The sequence below is a fragment of the Stegodyphus dumicola genome, chromosome 2 (assembly GCF_044657685.1).
Source record: "Stegodyphus dumicola isolate Sdum_Otavi_A_Nest chromosome 2, ASM4465768v1".
NCBI classification, from domain to species: Eukaryota; Metazoa; Arthropoda; class Arachnida; order Araneae; family Eresidae; genus Stegodyphus; species Stegodyphus dumicola.
The window spans coordinates 279,897,734-279,920,298 of NC_140769.1; the positions used below are offsets into that span (position 1 = coordinate 279,897,734).

The following is a 22,565-nucleotide window of genomic DNA, read 5'->3' on the forward strand; positions in this document are numbered from 1 at the left end:
TTTGTATATTTTGAATTATGTCATCCACAAAGCAAAATTTTGATCGGTTATTGCTTTCTGATGATAGTTTCATTCTTTAGAAATGTGGTTTTGACAATAGTTTTTTATTCATTGCTTTCAATACTGGACTGCTGTTTTCTCTTGAAAATATGAGATTGATTACTTATTTCATTGTAATTTTTTATATTATATTTTAATTATATATAATTTTAATTATATAAAAAGTTTTGCATGATTTTTTTAGGAAACAAAGTTCTTAACTTCCTTTATAACATTTGAATTCTTAAGATTTTGCAACGGGAAGTTGACTAATTTATTTATTGGATTTACCTCAAGGCACACAAAATGTTTACATAAAATATGACATAAAATATTTGAATATAATTAATACAGTATATAAAATATAATAAATGATTAATGAAATTATAATATAGTAACTAAGTGCAGAACAAATAAAGCACTAATAACATATTGCTGGTTAGCTACGCGGCAATAGGAAATAGTAATATAACTGAATTTGTAAGTTTATATCTTAGGGCATGCCATTCACAGTTTGTGTATGAGTCCGTACAATCATTAGAGTTGTCATTCAAGCTCATCTTCAGTCTTTTACTGGTCTTTGGAGATCTCCGGATCATTTAATTAGCGCTAGAATTATGGATTAGCATTGGCACTGAAAACATTTGAGTTTTTATGTCACGATACTAGAGCTCTTATATTCTTGTTGAAAATACACATTTTGCTAGGTTTTTAACATATTTTGTCACTCTATTTTTCTCTTATTAATGATAACAAAACAAAATTTAACTTCCAACATCCATACCAGTTTTTTGTACACGATGCTGCAGAAACATAAAATGAAATTCAGAAGTTTCAACAACTGAAATTTAACTTTTTCAACTGTTGCTACGATTTATAACACAAACATAGGAAAACATGAGCTCAAGGAAATGTGAGGGTATAGTACTCTACTTGTAGTATAGCCTCAATTGAGTGTTTCCCACACGGAAAGTGCATTGAACCTGAAACTCAAGTTTGAAGGAGCCCAGTAAAAGAAAAGGGCAGACAAACTTTTCAGACACTAAGAGATAAATCAATTATTAAGGGGGACAACAGGATGAAAACTAAAAGAAGGGTTATAGATAGTTTATTGATTTATAAATTTTGATTTATTCATGATGTAAAGTTCTCGGGTGGATAATAGAACCTTAATTTTGACGCATGTACAATCTCAGTTGGTTTCTTCGTGTGAAAATTTTCCCTGTCGATTTCATAATTAACTTCAGATAATTTATTTATTATCCGATAAGGGCCTGAATAGGGTGAAGTCAATTTTCTAGTATTTGGGTATTCGAATTCCTCGTAAAGGACAAAATCTCCAGGTTGAAATTTAGATTCTACAAATCTGATGTCATATCTAGTTTTATTCTTTTGGTGGTATTCGATAGTTCTTTTCTTTGCTAAAGCCCTTGCTTCATTTAAGGAAGGGTATTTATTTTGATCAATTGGAGATTCAAAAGGGAGGTTACCAAATAGTAAGTATGCTGGGGTGAACTTAGTTACCGTATGAGGGGAGTTGTTATATTCGATAACAACTTGCTCTAGCACTTTAGTCCACGGTACTTTTTTAGAAGAAGAATTTACTTTACATTTTAGTCGACTTACTATTGATTGATTTACTCTTTCTACTTTACCATTTGTCTGGGGATGGTGAGATGAAGTTAAAAGTTGTTTAACATTATGCTTTTTAAGAAAGTTTCTGAATCTAGAGGAAGTGAAGGCTGCATTCCTGTCACTCAGAATTTTTTCGGGTACTTGTATTTGAAATACTTGTTTTAGACAATTGGCATAGGTTTCTGAAGTTACACTTTTAGAGGGAAAAGCCCAGACATATCTTGTTGCATGGTCAATAACTATATGTAAATATTTTTTTGTAGAATTATAATAATTAAATCCTCCCACAGTGTCAATAGAGAGACATTTGAAAGGTTTGTCGGTTGGGGTACGTCTTGCATAAGACCAAATTTTTTCTGTTTTTTCTTTTTATTAAGTTGACAAGTATGACAATGTTTAACAAAATTTCCGATATCTTTGCTAATATGAGGCCAATAATATTGAGGGGTGATTAAGTTAAGCATAATTTGAACTCCCGGGTGACCAAAATTTTCATGGGTTTTATTCAACAATTTTAATCTTAAAGATTTAGGTACTACAATTTTATAAAAATTCTTTTTCTTAATTACCATCATATCATTTATCTCTTGGTAATTTTTTCCACAGACATTATCAGTTTTTTGTTGCTGGATTATTTCATTTCTATCAAGTAAATGTACATAATGTTGGAGGTGCTGTGAAACAGGGTGTCTAGAAAGCATGTCAGCAGCAATATTGGTAGAGCCCTTCTGATACTTTACTTCATAATTGAACATACTTAGTTTGAGTGACCAACGGAAGAGTCTACCTTTTAAATTTTTAACATTTTTGAGCCAAACGAGGGCCGCATGGTCCGTATGTATAACAAATTTTTGTCCATGCAGATAGTAATAGAATTTGTCTAGGGCATCTGCTATGGCCAAACATTCTAACTCAGTAATCGTATAATTTTTCTCATAATTTCTTAAAGTTCGGGAATGATATGATATAGGGTGAAGGACATCATTTTCATCTGGTTGTTTCAAAACAGCTCCAACAGCAGTTTGAGAAGCGTCAACAAAAATATGACATGGCCTACTGGAATCATACAATTGTAAAACAGGTTTGGAAATCAGTATTCTTTTCATTTCGTCGAAAGCTTTTTGACATTGGTCATCCCATTCCCACTTGACATCTTTTTTCAAGAGTCTGTTTAATGGAGCTCTAATAGTTGCATAATTCGGAATGAATCTATGATACACATTCACACTTCCCAAAACTCTTTATAACTCTTTGGTGTTACTGGGGTTTTTAAGTTTCTTAATAACTTCTATATTATGGTTATCAGGAATTATTCTTTATTTCATAGCCAAGAAATGCGATCTGATCTCTGGCGAACACACATTTGTTTTGATTCAATTTAACATGCTCCTCTTTAAACACCTCAAATAAAATTTTTAAATGTTCTAAATGTTCCTTCTCAGAGGAAGAGTAAACGATTATATCATCAAAATAACTGCTAGCGAAATTAATTTTATTTTTTGTTAATATTCGTCTAATTGTTCTGTTAAAAATTGCAGGAGCATTTTTGAAACCAAAAGGGAGTCTTAACCATTCGAATAATCCAAAATATGTGCAAAAAGCTAATTTCTCAGTATCTGCAGGGTGAATCGGGATATGCCAGAAACCAGATCTCAAATCAATTGCAGAAAATACTTTTGCTTTACTTAATTTGTCTAACAAAGTGTCAATGCGAGGAAGAGGGTTTGCATCTGTTTTAGGCAGGGAATTCAATTTTCGATAATCTTTACATAATCTAGTTTTCTTACCTTCCTCACGTTTAAATACTAAAGTCACGGGGGACGAATATGGGCTACAACATTCTTTAATTATACCTGCTTGTAATAATTGATCAATTTGGGTCTTAATTTCCTCTTCTTCCATAGGGGATGTTCTATAAGGTCTTAATGATACAGGCAAATCAGAATTTAAATTAATTCGTTGAGGTTCAATATTAATTTTTCCTACATCATACTTATATTTAGAAAACACAGACGAATAATCATTTAACAATTTTTCCAAGTTATACTCTTTGTTATCGACAGTATTAGAAACAGCATTTTTCACATAAATGTTAGACTGAGAAACTAATTCCTTTGGATTTGTAGTATGAGATTTACAGGTTGGAAAATTTCTTACATCATCATCATTATTAACACATGGATAAACATTTGTTGTACCACCTTGAAGCTGGAGGTGTAAAGATATGGGTCGGCTGTCAAAATGGCAGTCATCATTAAGTACAATAGCTCTCTGTTTAATTTTTAAATTAGTACAATTAATACTCAACTCAAATAATTTGCATTCATAAAGTCCTAAAATTACATAATTCAAATTATTATCAAGAACAAACAAGGTAATTTGGTTACTAATCCGTCCAATTTTCATTTTTATACAACATATTTTGTTGAAGATTATTTTTCCTTTAGTTTGGGTTACTGAAAATGATCTAACTCTTTGTACTTTTAAACATAATTGTCTAGCTGTTTTGGAAGAAATTATTGATATGGTGGCACCACTGTCTACAACACACTCTAGACGTTTCTTATTGGACAAATATCCCGACACCTTTAATAGTCAACTACTGTGAGGGGTTTCTGGGGTTGGTTCTATTGCAAGGGGCGTAACATTAGGTGTATCAGATATCTCCCCTCTGAAAGGACAAACCTGAAACCAGTGAAAAGCATTTGGGATTCCGTTCCGGGTGCAAAGTCTACAGGGACTGGGTGGCAATGGCAATCTATTTTGAGAATTATGATGGCTTGTAAATCTTGGCCCACTGAACCGATTATAAATATTACTTGGTCTCTGAAAATGTTGGAAATTGTTGGGTCTAGGAGAATCTTTTCTTACAGTAGTTTCATAGCTTGAAGCTGAAATTCTACTTCTATTAAATCGATTGTAATCTTGGGGACTGTTCCCAATCGGAGTAACAAATCTGGGAGGTGCACTTTTGATTTGTTGATTTTTTCTAATCTTAATAAGCTTATGGACATGAGTAAGCCAAGAGATGGGGTCAGAGGGTGCGTTGATCGTCATTAAGGATTTTAATTCTATAGGAAGGCCATCCGTTAGACCCTCCAAGATCATTTCATGAGTTAGATTTAATTTTTTACCAATATCTAATTTTTTGCGAAAATATTGCGTTATGTCCTCTTTACGATTGTACTTGTAATTGGCAAAATCACCAAACGTAGTTAAAGTGGGGTCGAAAAAATTTTCCTTTAAAATTTGGACTAATTCCACATATTTAGTTATTTTATGGCAGTTTTTGACATATACGCTAAGTGCATTACCTTTTAGATATCGAGCTACATTATTAAGCTTCCACGTTTCATCTTTATCTAAATGAGTTTTGTTAAAGTACTCAAGCCATGAATTTATATCCATATCTTTCTGTGCGTCAAAGGGAATTATACTTGTTTCAGGTTCAGCGCTAGCTGCCCTTAATGAATCATCAGAGATGTTTTCCTTAGCCATTATTCTCTTAATAATACTTTCATAAATAAAACTACTTTCATAAATAAAACTAACTCAAAAATAATACTCTTTAAATTTTCCCAAAACAATATTAAAACCAAAATACATCCTTTAAATACCAAATTTAAAAAACATTTATACCAAAATAATACTTTTTAAAATTTTGAAAATAAAAACACTATTATTAAATCAGTAATTATAATTCAATAGTAATAATATCATTTGCATCGCCAATCTTTTTACTAATTGCTTCTGTTTGACTTATTGTGACGAGAATATGAGTGATGAAATCGACACGAAAATACACATTTTTGTGCACTCTTGATTAGATTTTCACAAAACACAATCAATCACCACACAAGCACAAAGCTCTCGAGAGCAACACAGAACGGCATAGACGTAGGGAAAGATTTCCATCCTCAAAAGTAGGTCAACGGTAAGAGCACATTTGATGAACGACGAACTTTCGATGGAAACACAGATCCCGCATCACAGGGGGCAGAAGGATGCTTCTCTGGACGTAACATAATCTGCAGAATACCAGAATACAGGTAACAGAAGGATAATTCTCTTGAAGCAAGAACGCCTAGAGAAAAATGTAGAAACATAGAAGTCGCACAGCGGCAAATTCATCTAAAGTGCGTAACATTTTATCCGTATAATCCTTGGGGTATCTTCTTTTTAAGATAATCCCTTTGAAGGTGGGATTCTACCGGCTTTCTGAAATGTAATTTCTCATACATTATTTGTTTGGTGCAGCCGGGGCAACAGGAATGAGACAAATTTTGGAATATAAAGTGGTAGGTTTATTCTAGCATCCATCTCACAAGCGTTTCTCGTCGTACCTTGAGCAGAAGCCCAATTTATACATATGTGTGTGTCACGAGGCTCCTCCAATCAGTGATATTAATTGAAATCATGAGGTGATGCTATCCTCTCATCAAGAGTGTTCTTAAGGACTTTATGTAATATGACAGATATATGAGTTTGGCGATTTGGCGGGCGCCAACAGGTTAATATATTTTATACTAAAGAAAGGATTTCGCCAAAATTTAGGAACAGGGATGCAATTTAGGTAGTGAATCGCCAACACATTATTAAGCAATATTATTAGAATTTAATTTAATCAATTGATTTAAAAATATCATTACATATATATATATACGTGTGTGTGTATTTGATGATTTGAGAATGTTGATTATGATTATAATAGATGTTTAAGCACAAAGCAGTAGATGTCTGCAGTCATGGCAGATTTTATACATTCACTTTATTTTAGTTCAATGTTTTATGGCCACAAAATACTTGGCACACTAATCATGCTTGCTCCAGAACATAACATTAGCACTTTTGATACTGCCGTAATAGGAAAACCAGCTGCAGTCTAGCTAGGCAATGGTAATATATTGAAATTATATTTAAAAAATAACATTAAAATAAACAATTTTTATTTTTCGCTGTTATATTATAAAGTTTCATTTTGGCAACTTATTATACAATATTTTAAATCTGAAAAATAAACAAGGTATAATGCTATAAAGCACATTTTACAAAACAGCTCTTAGCAAAAGCAAAGTTAGCTATGTAATTAATTAAAAAGTCTTCTTTTTAATTTTTCATAGTAAGCGTTTTTCCAATGTAATTCTCTCATAATATTCAAAATTCTCAGAATATGCATCAGTTTTCTTTATAAAATTAGCAAAGTGCATTATATTCAGGATGAAATCTTTTAATTTAGAATGCGTTAGTTTCAGTTTCAGTAATTTGATTGGATAATTAATAATGTTCTATAATTATTTTTGGCCGTTTTGAGTTTTAGTTCCATTTTCTATAACATCACCAGCATTCATACCGCATTGTGTAACAGCAATATTATATGAATTAATCTAGAAATGATACTGTCCAGAATAGAGAGGGGGAATACCCAAATTAAAATGAGGAATTAAAAGGCTATTAATAATTTAAGTTATAATTTTGATTTAGAGTGTAATTATCTGATATATTTATCAGATAAATTTGTACTTTGCTTTGTACACTTGTATTCATTTGCAGCCATAGACAACACATAATTTATTGCTGGACAGATTTTGCTAATTCTTGAGATAAGATTTTGCTAATTCTTGAGACACATATTCTTATTCACACATCATCATGGTCACAACAAACACCCAACAGCTTTTGGAAGCTCACATCCTAAACAACGAGTGACTGACAGAATTTACCTGCAATGCATTAGCAGAGCAAGGGAAAGCAGGAAAGCGAATATGCATTCAAAAGAAGTGTGGAAGAATTTAAAGACATCTTGATCTGTCATAGAATAAGTGTCCACATTGCAGGATTACATAAGAAAGCATGATGTGGATTAATTTTAAAGATACACTTTAGATTCATATATAATACACAGTAACGATTTTTAGGTCAGAAAGGAGAATTAGCTAAATTAGAATGAGGAATAAAAGGGACTATTGTCAAATTAAAGCTACAAGGGCTGCCTGAAATATGTGTCACCTCAATAAATAGATGGCAGCTCAAATCAACCAAAGTGGGAGGGAACTTGTTTGGGCATCACCATCAGGTGAAATCAAAAATCATCAAAATCAAAAATCAAAATCTCAGCTACTTTGAATGCGAATTTTTTGTTTGACAATTACTTTTGTGAGTTAATGTGACCATTTTTGCAAAAATAGAAAAAAAAATCAAGTATCCCGCTGTCATTATGTACTTGTTTTTGAAAGGTATATAACACTTACTCAGATTAAAGAGGAGTTGGACACAGTGTACGGGGACTGTGCACCATCATTTACTACTGTGAAATTTTGGGCAGCTGAATTTAAATGTAGCCATACCAACTTGGATGACAGCTCAGGACAGCCAAGAACTGCAACCACTGACAAAACCATCCCTAAAATCCACCAAATGGTGCTGGGTGACTGTTGAATCAAAGAGAGATAGCAGAAGTTAAGTGCATGTCCAAAGAATGTATCTGCCACATATTGAACCAAGATTTATATATGCGCAAACTGGCTGTACATTGGGTGCTGCATTTGCTCACTTTGGACCCAAAACATGTCCAAATGAACATTTGCACCATTCTGTTAGCACAATTCAGGCACAATAAATCAGAGTTTATTTGGACCATTAATCCCTGTAGATGAAACAGGGATTCATCATTACAACCCAAGAAAAAAATGCAGTCAAAGCAGTGGACTGCAAAGGGGAAACGGCTCCAAAAAAGGCAAAAACTGCTCCTTCTGCTGCGAAAGTAATGGTAAGAGTTTTCTGGGACAATCATGGGATTGTCTTGACAAATTATCTTCAAAAGTGAAAAACCAAACCCCAGAGCATACTATGCAACATTACTTGACAAGCTGAAGGAAGAAATAGTGGAAAAATGGCCACATTTGCAACAGTACAAAATATTATTTCACCAAGACCATCTCATACTTCAGCGGTTGCAAAAACCCACGATTACAGTTTGAACTGCTTGACTACCTGTCCTATTCATGAGACGTAGCACCAAGTGACTTCTCCCCTATGCTAAAAGAAGCACTTGCAGGGCAAAAATTTTCATCAAATGAGGAGGTTAAGAACTTTGTTAATAACTACGTTACAGAGAAAGATTAAACATACTATTTGGGTGGGTTAAAAAGATGGGAGCATTGCTGGAAGAAATCTACAGACTTACAAGGAGACTATATCGAAAAATAAAGGAAATTTTGGAGACAAAACATCTTTCTTTGTTAGGTAGGAAACTTTTCAGACAGCTCTTGTAGTGGTTTTCTTTAACATTTAATATCTTGCATATATAATCTTACACACATACACATATACTAAGATTAAAGAAAACATAATCACATGAGGAATTCCACTCTCTTCTTGTAGAATAATCTGAGTATTCCTTGCTATTCTTGCGCTGAATTTTGTGGGTAAGGCTAAAGCTTCATCAAAGGAATTTGTGTGCAAGGACTGGGTTCCACCAAAAACAGCTGCCATTGCTTCAATTGCAGTACGGACAATATTGTTATAAGGATCCTAATACAAAGGAGAAAAAAATTTTAACCTTTGAATAGACATCTACAGTTTAAAACTATTGAATACATAGAAACAAATTTATAGCTTTCATAAAATATTTAATACTTGCCACATTTAATTGGCCAATACTTAATCACTTTTACATACAGAAGCTGGATTAATAATGATTTAACACGTTGATACAGGCCTGATCTACCGGTGGGTCATACCTGTCTGTTCCGTGGGGCAGCCTGGATTATTCCATGGGCACGGCATGACTCACCAATAGGTCACACTTTTATATAAAAAAATACCAAATTATGCTTGTATATAAAAAAATACAATTATTACACTATATTATAAAATATATAATTTTATAATGTAATAATTTCATTTTATAGTTTTATAATTTATAATTTAAATTTTTTGTTTTTTAATTTTATAATTTGGTGCTGTGCCGCTCCACGAAATAGACCACTAATTCAAGCGCCACAGCACGGAAACAAGAATGAATGTCCGCACTGCCATCAATGTGTTAAGTCTCATTACAAAACAAAATTACCAAAATGCAAAAATTAAATTTAACATCACACTACTTTTCAACATATTGAAAAATAAGCTTCATAAATAGGAACAGATTTTGCTTAAGAAATCAAACACACACAACAAAAAAAGCTCAAAGTTGTTCTTATTCATAGCTAGCAATTTAACAGACAGAGTTAAATGGGTGTTATTTAACTAAAATATTTTATCCAGCAGCTTGCATCTGAAACTCCTCGCTCTCTTTAGAAATTTCTAAAAATTCAGCCATGATGTGAATTGTTTTGAATTATAGGTCCAAATTTAATTTATCTAATGTGTTCATTGTGATGTTTTATTTAATTTAAAGACATATAAATGGAAATTCAGCCTTGAAACACATACATGATTCTTTAATCTTTTTTATCTTAGAAAAAGTAACAAGTCACTGTCAGAATTTTCAGAAACCTTTCATAGCCAAATTATGCCAAGCCTCTACTTCATTTCAACATTGCCAGTAAATAATATAAATGAAATTAACACAAAATTTGTCATATAAAAATTTTTAATTAGATGAGTTCTACAAATAGTCATTACACATTTCTTTAAATATTAAGTATATATTTACAGACTTTACAAAAATATTTACATTACTCACATAATTTACAAGATTTTATTATTTTTACAAGACTACTTTCACAAACAGTTTTTTATACATATCTCAACACTGCTGTGAATTAATATTCTAAAAATGAATCCTCATATCACCCCTAGTCCCTGAAACTCTGGTGATAGTTTGCACTTCTTCTGGCACAACGGCCAGAATGTCCCTTTACACATGCAAATATTTCATTGCAACTTTAATAACGCTGACAACTATATGCTAAATCTTCTTGTCCCATTCTGGAAGGCTTCACGCATACTTGTCTGCAGAGCATCGTTGTCCATGTACCCCTTCTTCCTGATGTATGATTTGATTATCCTTCCACAGAGCAATTTCTGGTATCATAAGTTCTACACTTCGAGGTGGGGAAAGATAAAGGGCTGGTGAATTTGGGATCCATGTCCTATCTACCGGCCAGGGTTCATTCAGGCATTCATGAACAGGAAGTGGGCAGCAGTTCCATCCATGTTGGTAAATAACCACGTTATTGATGCTCAAATTCTACAGCTGTGGAAGCAGTCAGTCTAACATCTACAGGTAAGTAACCTGGGGTATATATTTAGTATAACCTAAAACATTTTAAATATTTTGGGGTCATGGAATCCTCAAAGAAATATGAACCAAAGATGCGTTCTTCAGTCATCCCCACCCAAAACTTTTCTCTCCTCACTGATCAAAGTCTGGCGACTTTGTAGCTCCCTACTGAATTCTTTATGAAACCTCTCCATCAGATGTGTCACATTTTTGTTGATGTGCTTCCATTTATGGGCCCATACACTTGTCACTAAAAGCTCCATCAAAGTGAAATTGCTGGTATCTGATATTGTTCTTCACTGAAAACAGAGACAATGAACTGTTCAACACACACAATCTATTCTTCTTCCCAGGCAGTCACACAGCAATCACATTGAAATTCACGGGAGAAGCACTGTTGCTATGCAGATGATCAGGGGGAGGATTCAGTTCTTAAACATCTTACCATCTTGCAATGTTACATGCGTTGCGTTTAGGTGTAAAGAAATTCCTGGCCACCCTGTATATAAAACTTATATTTATGAAAACATTTTTAACTCATTTAAGAACCTCGTGAAACCTCCTTAACCTCTTGAAATGACTACAATATGTATCTTCAAATTGCTTTTGTTTTCACAGAAATGAATTTCGCTCATCATTTACCAAATATCTTTTCTGTAATTACATTTAAAAGCTTTTAAAGTATCCTAAAATTAATAATTGAATCATAAAATTAGTCAAAGCAATAATCTTCTGTTTCACACATATTTTAACCAAGACTCTATCTATCTCAAGGGGAAAAAATTCTGTAAAGAAGACAGCTGTATTTATACCAAAAGTCAAACAGTAAAGCAAACAGACAGCCCACAGAAATAGTAACAAAACATGAAAAGTTTATTTAGCTCTAATGGGGCACATGCCTTGGGTTTTCCAAATCGTCTTATAATTTTTTTAATATTTGAATTTTTTGTAAATTTTAGGTTTTAAAAACATAAAATTACAAGCAAATCTCATCAGATAAAATGATTGCTTTTATGCTTAAAAAGAACTGAATTTTTTAATTATATATTTTATTCATATACATGATTAATTACTGAATTGACATATAATTTAAATGGATTAATTTAGTCATATGTCTGCAAATCAATTTCGTAATAAAATCAGTAACATTCTTGAGGTTGTTTTTAGCTTTTTTTCCCCATCACGGTTTAAAATTACAGAACCCATACTAAACTGAAACCGTGAAAACAATATATATAAAAATGTGAAATGTACTTTTTATGCTTGAATAACTTTGGATAAAAAATATTGAATTAGAAGATAATTTACCAAAATATTTCATATGAAATGTATTTTACATGAAATATAATTTGCATCAATAGTATCAGCTGCATTGAAAAAAATTACAGGTAAGTTCAATATGAGGTTTTCTTTTGAATCTCCAGTTTGATAAATCAGGCCCCATATAATGTCTGCATATCTATTTCACTTAATTTACATAAATTCATGTAAAATTCAAAATTTTAGTTCTGTGAATTATGATAAAACAAATAGAATATTTTCAAGCAAAACTTTTCTTCTTATCTTAATTTGGCCATCTTATTCACACACAGAAGTGAATTTCTTATTCACACACAGAAGTGAATAAGAAATCTATACTCTCAATATTAATTAATCATTTCTCTTATATCCACCTGTATTAAAAATTCTGCAGGTATTTCTTGATAACAGACTTAGTCATTAATACTGAATATTAATGTACGTCTATTTCTAGTTAAGAGAAAAATCAGTCATTTTGGTAGATTAGTAATTTTGGTATTAAACATGACTAGTTTAATTAAGTTTCTAGTAATTTTTTTACAAAATACTAACTTGTTCTGTTAGAGACCATCCAGATGTTTGACAGTGAGTCCTCAACATTAACGATTTTGAATCTTTAGGATTAAATTTTTCTTTTATTAAATGCGCCCATAATCTACGTGCTGCTCTCATTTTTGCTATTTCCTAAAATATTAAAAGTCATACAGTTAAAATGCAAGACAATAACAGATAATTCAAAGAAACTAATTCAAGAAAATTTCATTTATCAAAACATTCTACAAAACGTAAAAAATAAAAATACTAATCATTATACAATGTTTACTTATTTTTTTATTTATTAATATATTCCTTAGCTCAAAGGAAAACACTGTAGTAAAAATTAATGTGCTGTCATTTTTTTAATTTGACAAATATTTTTAGCTTTTTACAGTTTTCATAAATCGAGTTTTTATTTCATAAATTTATTTACATGCCTTTTCTATCTATAAATTTCCAGGAAGATAACTTATTTCATTCAGTGGGGCATAATAATGCTGACTGGTACAAGTACAGCAATTCACATGAAAAAGATCTTTTAATTTTTTTATACCTTCAGCTTAGTTTTCAATTTTATATCAGTGCTGGAGGAAATTCTTAGCTCTAATAGAAGTCCTTATAAATAAAAGATGATCACATAATGTATTTATTAACTTGTATGATGAAAAATATTTAAGACAAAAATTTTAATGTTACATGTTAAAAAGATGTAAAAGAATATGGATTCAAGCAATACTGTATTAACGTTAAAAAATGCTTAGCAACAGGAAGAACAATATATAACTTATTTCAATTCCTCATACATTAAAAAGCTTTAAAAAATATATGTTTCAGTTGAATGTTTTCTGCAAAGATGAGAGATACTGAGTTCAAGACGTGTAAAATAATTCTATAAATAACAAGCATATTTAATTCACATTTAAAATGATAAAAAATTAAAAATTGAAATAAAAATAAGAAATATTTTGTGGTTATTTTAAAATTATTATTACAAGATTAAAAATTATGACTTTCAGTGTCAATCAAAGACCATATGAATATTTTCAAACTTCCATTTCTATATTAACAATTATAACATAGATATTTATTATTCAACAGTGCGTTAAAGAAAGAAGTGGAATATTAGTCAAACTGGAAGGCATATAAGGTTAAAGATATTTGTACTGAAAAATTAAATTTACCATATAAAAATTCATTCCTATGCCCCAGAAAAATGATAAGCGAGGTGCAAAATCATCAATGCTTAGACCAGCTTTCAAACCTATTTTCAAACACAAATAACATGAGTATAAAAGGTCTCTTGATGAGTATTATAACACCATACACTTCAAAAACATATCCATCAAGAGACTTTAAAAATAAAATGTTTGAATTTATTTTCAGAATCATAATCCTTTTGGAAAATTTAAAAGCAAACTATCAAATTAGGCTCACAGTATGTTTTAATTTAAAAAGGATTGCGAAGACCTTATTTTATTCTAACCAATTATTTTTAATTTTAGAAACTTTCCCTTCCCTTCTGATTTCAGTTCACTGACAGAATGTAAATTTTAATGATGCAATATGCAAATCAAAGTGAGTTCGGAATCAGTATTCTTAGATTATATTGATACTCTATGTTCGGCTTTGCTGAGTGCAGACGATTTAGCGGTTTAGCTAAATAAGGAGCCAGTTGTGTAGCCAATCTTACTTTATTGTGATTTTACATCTTATTGTTAAGTTACTTAGCCACAAGTGGTGGTAGATTGTGAGCACTGAGCGAGTGCATTTTTTGTTAAGTTCAAATATAAAAGTTATTTAAACCTTCTTCTGCAGTCATCTCTTCTTACAAGACCTAGTGAGAATTTGCTACTTCGTCTTTTCAGCTAGGGTCTACCAGTGTATAATTCCAATACATATTTGACTCTACAGGATGTACTGTTTCAGTGCTTTAAAGTAACTCAGTCATAACTTGTAAACAAGTCTCTGTCAATAATACAAATGATTTTTGCTCAGCCAGCTGCACTGATTAAGGGGGGGGGGAGAAACATATAAACAAGAAATGCATGTCTTAGAAGCAATATCTGTTCTATAACTTTAATTTTTATTCAATACTGTTGCTGGTTGTAATTTCATGACAGTATTTATTCTACGGAAGTACATCTTTTAAAGTTATAGTAGACGTTGAATTGATGAAAACTATCTAACCATGAGGCTAATTTGTAATATGTTCATGACACTATTTATTCTATATCTGTCTGGAAGAACAGCACCTTTTAAAGTACATGCTGAATTGATGAAAACTAGGCAAAATTGTAATATGTAATGTGAACTTTGCAATAAGATTGAAAAATCAAAATTTACCGCATAAAGTAAATTTATTTGAAAATTAATAATGGTATAAGCCTGAACAGACTTTCTTACATCACTTAAAATTTTCCATATCAGTTCCATGTATTTTATGAAACTCCTGTTCCAATTTATGTCCGATTTTACATTTGGGAAAATTATTTAATTCACAAATATATATGCAATGCAGGCACTCATAGTAATCAATTAGATGAATCTGAGATCAAACATCACCAAAGAACACTAAAATTTAACCCAATACTAAAGAAGACAAAAATTTAATTATAACAAATTTATTATTACCAAAGAAAAACAGTGAATGGTTACCTAAGAGCGTAGCAACATTAGGCAATACATATCTGGAAAGGTATCGCCCAATGTCTGTGGTGCCTACATCAGCCCATCTACAAGGAGAAACATAACAATGGCCCATCAGGTACAGTACAAAGTCTGTAATCTGGACGTCCATTATCTGGAATGATGTATAATTCGGACCTCAAAGCCACAAACTTACGCATGTGCGTTTAGTGCACGCGTCCACTATGCATACGCATAAAGCCAGTAAAGCGTTTACACATGTGCACAACTTTGTAACTGAACAAGAAATTATGTCTGTTTATAGAAGAGAGGATTAAAGAGAAAGTATTAGCACAAAAAACGAAGCAACTTAAACAACTTACATTGAAAGAAATGTTTAATAAAGTAAGCAAATAAATATTAAGCTTTTTTTTTTTTTTGTAAATTTTGATACCCTTTAGATCATAATTGCTCTTTATTTCATAAATTACTGTTTCATATTTTTAATTGTATAATTTCTGCATGCCATCTTACCAGATTTAAATTGATGATCTATAATCCGGAAAAACCCCTAATTCGGAATCGCCGAAGTCCCGGCGAGTCCAGATTATGGACTTTGTTTGCTCTTTGTACTGTATATGTTGTCAGCACTGACACCAGAAGTCATGACCATTAAGCATAACAGGAAGGTATGCTTTAATTGGTGACAACTAATAAAGATGAATATGGAAATCACATGTCCAAAGAGCAAATGGCAACTTCTGAATCAACGTTTTGCTTACTAAATAATGTAGGATGCAATTTTTTTTTAAAGATTTTATTATTATATTAACAAAATTTATGATGCAACATTTATTTCTGATCATTATTCCAATTGATTTATTCAGAAACAACAATTCTTTTTATTTTGATTACAGTGAATTATTATTGTAAGCTACAGAGCAATGTACTTTTTTATCTCATTTGTAAGCATTAATTAAATATGCTAAAATATCTTTCTGATTATTCATCCAATAATGAAAACACATTCACTGGGGACACCACTAACAGGCAATCTATAATGTCATGATGCAAAAACAGGCAATCTATAATGTCATGAAAAGGTATTTACGTGGCAATTTAGGTTTATACATGAGTGAGAATCCCAATTTGGCAGTCATTTTTCAGGTTAGTGTTTCTTCTCATTAGTATTTGATGAGTTTGTGCACTTTTTACCTTGTAAGGAATCATACCGGAACTGTGGAGTTTGTTAGCTGATGAAAAAGAAAGCATTATGTTTCTTCAGAAATACAGCATTTTGCCTAACAATAGAGATAGCAAAAATTTGCATTCTCTGAAGTTGAACTTCTAAATGATTGAATCTGTGCACCTCTGTTGCAATTTGCAGAATTCTCTGACAATTTCTTAAACAAAAACAGGACACTATATACATAGTAAAGCAGCAACATGTGCAGCTAAATTTCAGCAATTCTCTGACATCTTTTAAAATATAAACAGATCCCTGTGTACATGGGAAAACAAAAGTATACATAACACCAAGTTCTATTCCACGCCAAGTTTCTGCAGTTCTCTGATATTATTTGAATCTAAAACAAACCGCAACAACAGTAAACTTATTTGAATCTAAACAAATTGAGGAGAACAACATGAAGAAGGGGTAAATCAAAATTGCAATAACAACCTTGTATTTAGCGTACATATATTAAAACAATCAATTTCGATGGCAGCTAAAGGTTCCTCCTCATCAGGAGTACGAAATTACTAGAAAGGGGAAAAAAGAAGAAAAAGCATTGGCAAAGAAGTCTCCGAAACACATGGTTGTTATCAACACTGCACGTGGTCGTAACCGGATTTTGAATCAGAGTTACACTGGCCTCCTACTTTTACTGAGCCAGGCTATCTTATCAAACATATAACACAGAGACTAAAACGCAAAAAAATCAGCAAAGTAAAAAAAAAAAGGAGCGAGGAGCAACTGCACCTTCACACACCAAGTCTAATCCTCATTCAAGGTTTAGACTTGTACGCTAAATACAAGGTTGTTATTGCAATTTTGATTGTCACATTAGCGTGTTTCTCTTCTATTCTAAGAGGTAAATGTTTTATTATGGATGTTTCTTGCATTGTTTGATTTGTTGCTGTTTTATGTAATTCTTGTTTCCACTTTGCATCAGATTAAGCTAAAAAAAACTGCAAATACTGGCACTTTCATTAATCTTTTACAATTGGGGTTTAGGGAAAATTTCTTTAGAACTCTTTTCCCTTTTCTTCCAACTGCACCCTAAAACCTAACAAGAAAATGCATGAGATACCCTTCAAGAACTAGCAACTGACATTGAAAAACAAAATTCAGCTAGCATTTCTGGATTTATGTCAGGAAATTGAAATTACATTAAGTCCCCAATATTTTGTCAATACTAAGAATCTTGATATAAAACAGGCACTTTGAATAGTGGGGAAAGAAAATTTGAAAAATGCTTTTATGTGTATCAAGGGTTCCCAAACTTGCCAAACAAACAAAATTGCCCCATAGACTCCTTATAGGAAAAACCTCACAATGTACCTCCAAGTAGACGCATATCAGAAAAATTACAAATTTAACTTTGATGTTTTCAATGGCAAATAATGATGTAAAAATAAAATACAAATTAAACATTTTGATACTTAGAGTAATATTTATTGAAATTATATTTTCTTTTAAAATACAAAAACACACTGTTTTCCTAATGAGATAGGTGAACCTGATGTGATGATATGAAATTATTCATGTTGAGCTCCATGTTTGTAGTAACATTTTTAAGTCTCTACGAGCACTAAAAGTTAGTTTCTGTTTTTTGTGATGAGGCTTCTAACTGCATTAAATACACATTCTACTAAATAGGAAGTTATGGGAAAACAAACAGCAACTTTTCTAGTGACTCATAATGGGTTCAATAGCAAACTAGGAATAATCAAATGAAGAATGCCTTCAGATTTTTGACTACAGTCAGAATGAAGACTATGGTCAGAATGGTCAGTTAAGTGCTGATAATAAGAAAGCAAATCTTCACTTTGTTTTTGCAATTCTGCAAAATTTGCAAACTAAGAGCATTCTTCTCTCCCCAAATTTTGTTTGTGTAGAAACAGTTTCACAATACATTTAATTGATCACCTTATAGCTTCAAACTGGTTTCGCTACATTTGGCAAATAAGTGAGTCATATAAGCTATGCTATTTTTTAGATGAAAATTAAACTGGATACCAAGTCATTAGCTTTAAATTCCGAGGACTGCAACATTGAATCAATTGCATAAGATCGCTCCAACACGCACTTTTAGATAACCAAGAAACTTCTGTGTTAAGTAACAAACTAATTTTCATTTTGTAAACAAAGATAAATAATCTCTTATTTAAGGCACTCGTTTTGATTTTATTAACTATTCTAATCACACAAACTAATGAGCCATGCAAGCATTTACCAAGATTTATGGTGACTAAGTGTTATCGATAAATATATACAGATAATATATTCTGTATAGCTTGTGTTAAGTATAAGTATAAGCCTTGGTATCATCCTACCATTGCTAGGGCACTGTTAGTAGCTATGGAGAGAACTGCCAATTTCCCTAAGAAAAATAATGTTGAAAAACCTTTTAATTGCAGCTGTAATATTGTTTGTGGGTCACAACACTATTTGTCTTCCTTTATTTAGTTATATAAAAATATTTGGTACTGTTCTGTTATCAGGACCAGATTCAGAAATGTATGTATGTATATGTATGCACGCATGGATTTATGTGTTCAATGTATGCATATATGTAAGCATATATGTAAGCATGTATATATGTATGTGTATACCTACAAACATATATACACCTACATATTGGGTGTACAATAAGTTTTGAGGGATTTACATAAGATGGTGTTACTAGTGTTTAATTCCATGGGACAATCTTTACCTATATTCATGTTAAAGCGCTAGCATTTCCATCTAAAAATCAGTCTGTTTCAGTCTGTAAACGAAATTAATAGTTCTGGGCAAATTTCTCCTTTGGACTAATAGTCAATTATTTAGAGCAAGAGTAGCATAAGCTTTCTTTTTTGTGTCTCTGAGATTCCAAATGAGAATTTTAGAATCATTTTGTGCAGTAATAACATAAGTTCATTATGCAGATTAATTCATTTTCACTCACTGGAATAATTTGAATAGACTTTGGATGTATTTTAATCAATAAATTTAAAAAAATTTATTGATTAAAGTAATTCTGGTATTATAACTGGAATAATAATACCAGAACCCATGATCTGATTCTGATTTATCATTTAAGTGATTTTCTTACAAGTTAAGCACAAACTAATAAACAATTACAAACAATATAACAACATCACACTTACAAGACACATGACAGCAGCATCATGTTTCAATTAATAGGAAAAAACATAATGAAATTTGAAATTTTTATTAACATGAATAACTTTTTCCTTCTGTTACTTAATTTTAAGCTAGTATAGAAATAATGATTATCATAGTTACCAGTTCTACAGTATTCCAATCCATCTGCTATAGTAAATGCAAGTTCAAGAGTAGCATTGGCACCTGCTTCTTGAATGTGATAGCCAGAAATAGATATGGAATTAAACTTTGGCATATTCTGTAAAAAGAAATACATATATGCATAAATCAGAAACATTTACAAGGAGAAAATCAAACGGAAATTGTACTGGCATTACTTTTCTAATACAATTTATAAACAGAAATAATGTATTGAAAATAACACTGATTACTTAAAAGAAAGTTTATTACTATATATTTGAATTTATAGACACATCAGTTCCGTCAAAACTAATATCATTAACAGTACATACATTGTAAATAAAGTCAAAAAATATATTTATTGACACATCAATATTTTGATTATTAATCAACACTAGAACTTGTTAATTAAATAATCTTTTTATCATGAGGACTTATTCTCAAATAGATGTCAGTTAAAATTAACAATAAAACAGTATTTTAGAGGGGGGGGGGGAACTGAAAGATTTCAGATTTTAAATTGCATCCAAAGGAGCATTTTTTTAATGTTTTGTGTGTTACCTTCATTTATTAAATATCATGTTCTTCGCACTTAAACCATAAAATTCAGTTCAACAGGAATATCGCAAAATAATTTTAAAACACACAGTTCCGCGCCCGCTGCAGATAAAAAGAATTTTTCTCCCCGCCGTAGAGTGTTGCCATTACTCGCTTTTAAATCGTTGAGTTTGTTAATCAAAAATTCGTTAAAGTTTTAGAAAATATGAAATAGATAATAAAACAAATTCCAAATTTGGGCTTCCAGATGCCCGTATTCAAGTGGAAACATACGTTATTCAAAACTAGATGGCTCCAGGTACCGTTGTTTTATCACAATGCAAGAAACATACATACATTTATGCAGATTCTTCATTATTTAATTTCTTTAAGTACAATACAGGGCAATAATACTTGGTGGCAATGACTTGAAAAGTGAATTGGGCATTTATAGAGAACCAATGCAAAATGCCAAAACAAAAATAATAGTCCTTCCAGGGCAAATTGACCCTTTGGATTAAAGAAACACTCTAAAAAGTTCTAGCCGTGATACACATTTTCTAATTTCTTTTCCTTGCACATACACATAAAATACTAATTATAAGAAAAAGAAATTTTTCAAATAATTTTCTTTACTGAAAAGTTATCAGTTACGTTATACTATAATGAAAGATTTCCTTACCTTTATATTATTACTTATGATACAACAATTTTTGAATACATTATATTTTGCAGTTTCTGAATTTATACATATATTATCTCAACTTTGCAAAAGTATTAATGGTGTTTGAGAAAAATCTTGTCCTAATTTCACTCAAAATTCATATTTTATACACGAAAGGCAATGATAAATACTTAAAGTGCATTTATAAGATTGTTTTGTTAAATGTCTAACAACAAAGGATACAATTACCATAGATCATAATTATTTCTCATGTTATTACTGCCCATGTACTGACACTAAAACAAATACTTTCATTATTGCATAAAGTATTTAAACTGTACTACTGTACTGAAGATTCTGCACAGCCGAAAATTGCCACCTTTGTGAAAGACACCAAATTTTGAGGTGCTAAAAATCTTGAAACCATGCATATAACAATAAATTGATTTTAACAAGCAATATCCCCATTTTCATATGGATAATTTTGATTTATTCCGAATTCCAACAGTTTTTTGTCTTATATTCAATTTTAAAATAAGTAAGATTTACATGCAAAGGAAGAAACTGAAGTAAAACTTCTGTAGGAGTACAGTATTTTACTGCAGAATCTTTAAATAAAACAATTATTTTGAATCTGATCTTAAATTGACTGCAATTAAATCCAAACAGAGAAAAAAATTATAAGTTGGTGTACTGATTGATTTTCAGGATAAATACCCAATTAAAACTTTTACATATAATTCATAATTTTTTGCAATTATAGCCACTGTACTTTTTCTTCTATAAAATATCGCCAAAGTGCATTAAAGTGGTCGCGCTAATATTAAAGCATCTTATTTACTTTGATATAAAATTTATTCATGAAAAATACTTTTTTTGCAGAATAATAAAAAAAGACACATAACAACTTCATAAAATGTTAATTTTTATTTATTATAATCTTAAAAATATTTTTTATATACTCATTTATAACTGTTTTACATTTATTAGAAATTTATTATTAATCTATATATAAAGAGTCTGTGTGTCTTTCGTTCATACTATGCATAAGCTAATAGACCCAGGGCTACAAAATTTGGTATATGGGTGCATCTAGACAAGAGCCAGTGCACCTCGAAGCGATTTTTCAAAATTTGAATCAGATTTTTTTAAAATTTTATCTTTTCGATTCTATTGCATCATTTTTAATGGTTTCATTCTTTTAGAAATGTGGTATTGGCAACAGTTTTTCATTCAATTGTAAACTAGACTGTTGAAAATCAGCATTGTTACCAATTAGAAAAATGAGGGTGATAATTCTGTGCAGTTTTTAAATTTAATGTTTCTCTTGGATACTGGACGTTTGTTGAGAGAAGGCAACTGGAAGTTGGTTAATTTATTTATTAGGATAACTGATATTTGTATTAAGGGATATTACTTATTTTATTGTAATTTTGTTATATGTAAAACAATTTTTTTAAAAATTTGTTTGTTAGGCTTTTTTTGATGAA

General features: G+C 31.1%; 1 protein-coding gene across 2 annotated transcripts in view; it reads right to left on the minus strand.

The window, feature by feature from the left end:
- LOC118193909 (methylmalonyl-CoA mutase, mitochondrial-like) overlaps window positions 1-22,565 on the minus strand; it is an 86,855-nt gene that overhangs the window by 30,814 nt on the left and 33,476 nt on the right. For both annotated transcript variants that reach the window (XM_035365068.2, XM_085812216.1), the window contains 4 exons: window positions 19,875-19,992; window positions 13,918-13,997; window positions 12,752-12,883; window positions 9,028-9,204 (listed from right to left, as the gene is read on the minus strand). In XM_035365068.2, the coding sequence (XP_035220959.1) occupies window positions 9,028-9,204; window positions 12,752-12,883; window positions 13,918-13,997; window positions 19,875-19,992 (507 nt within the window). The remainder of the gene's footprint in view (window positions 1-9,027; window positions 9,205-12,751; window positions 12,884-13,917; window positions 13,998-19,874; window positions 19,993-22,565) is intronic.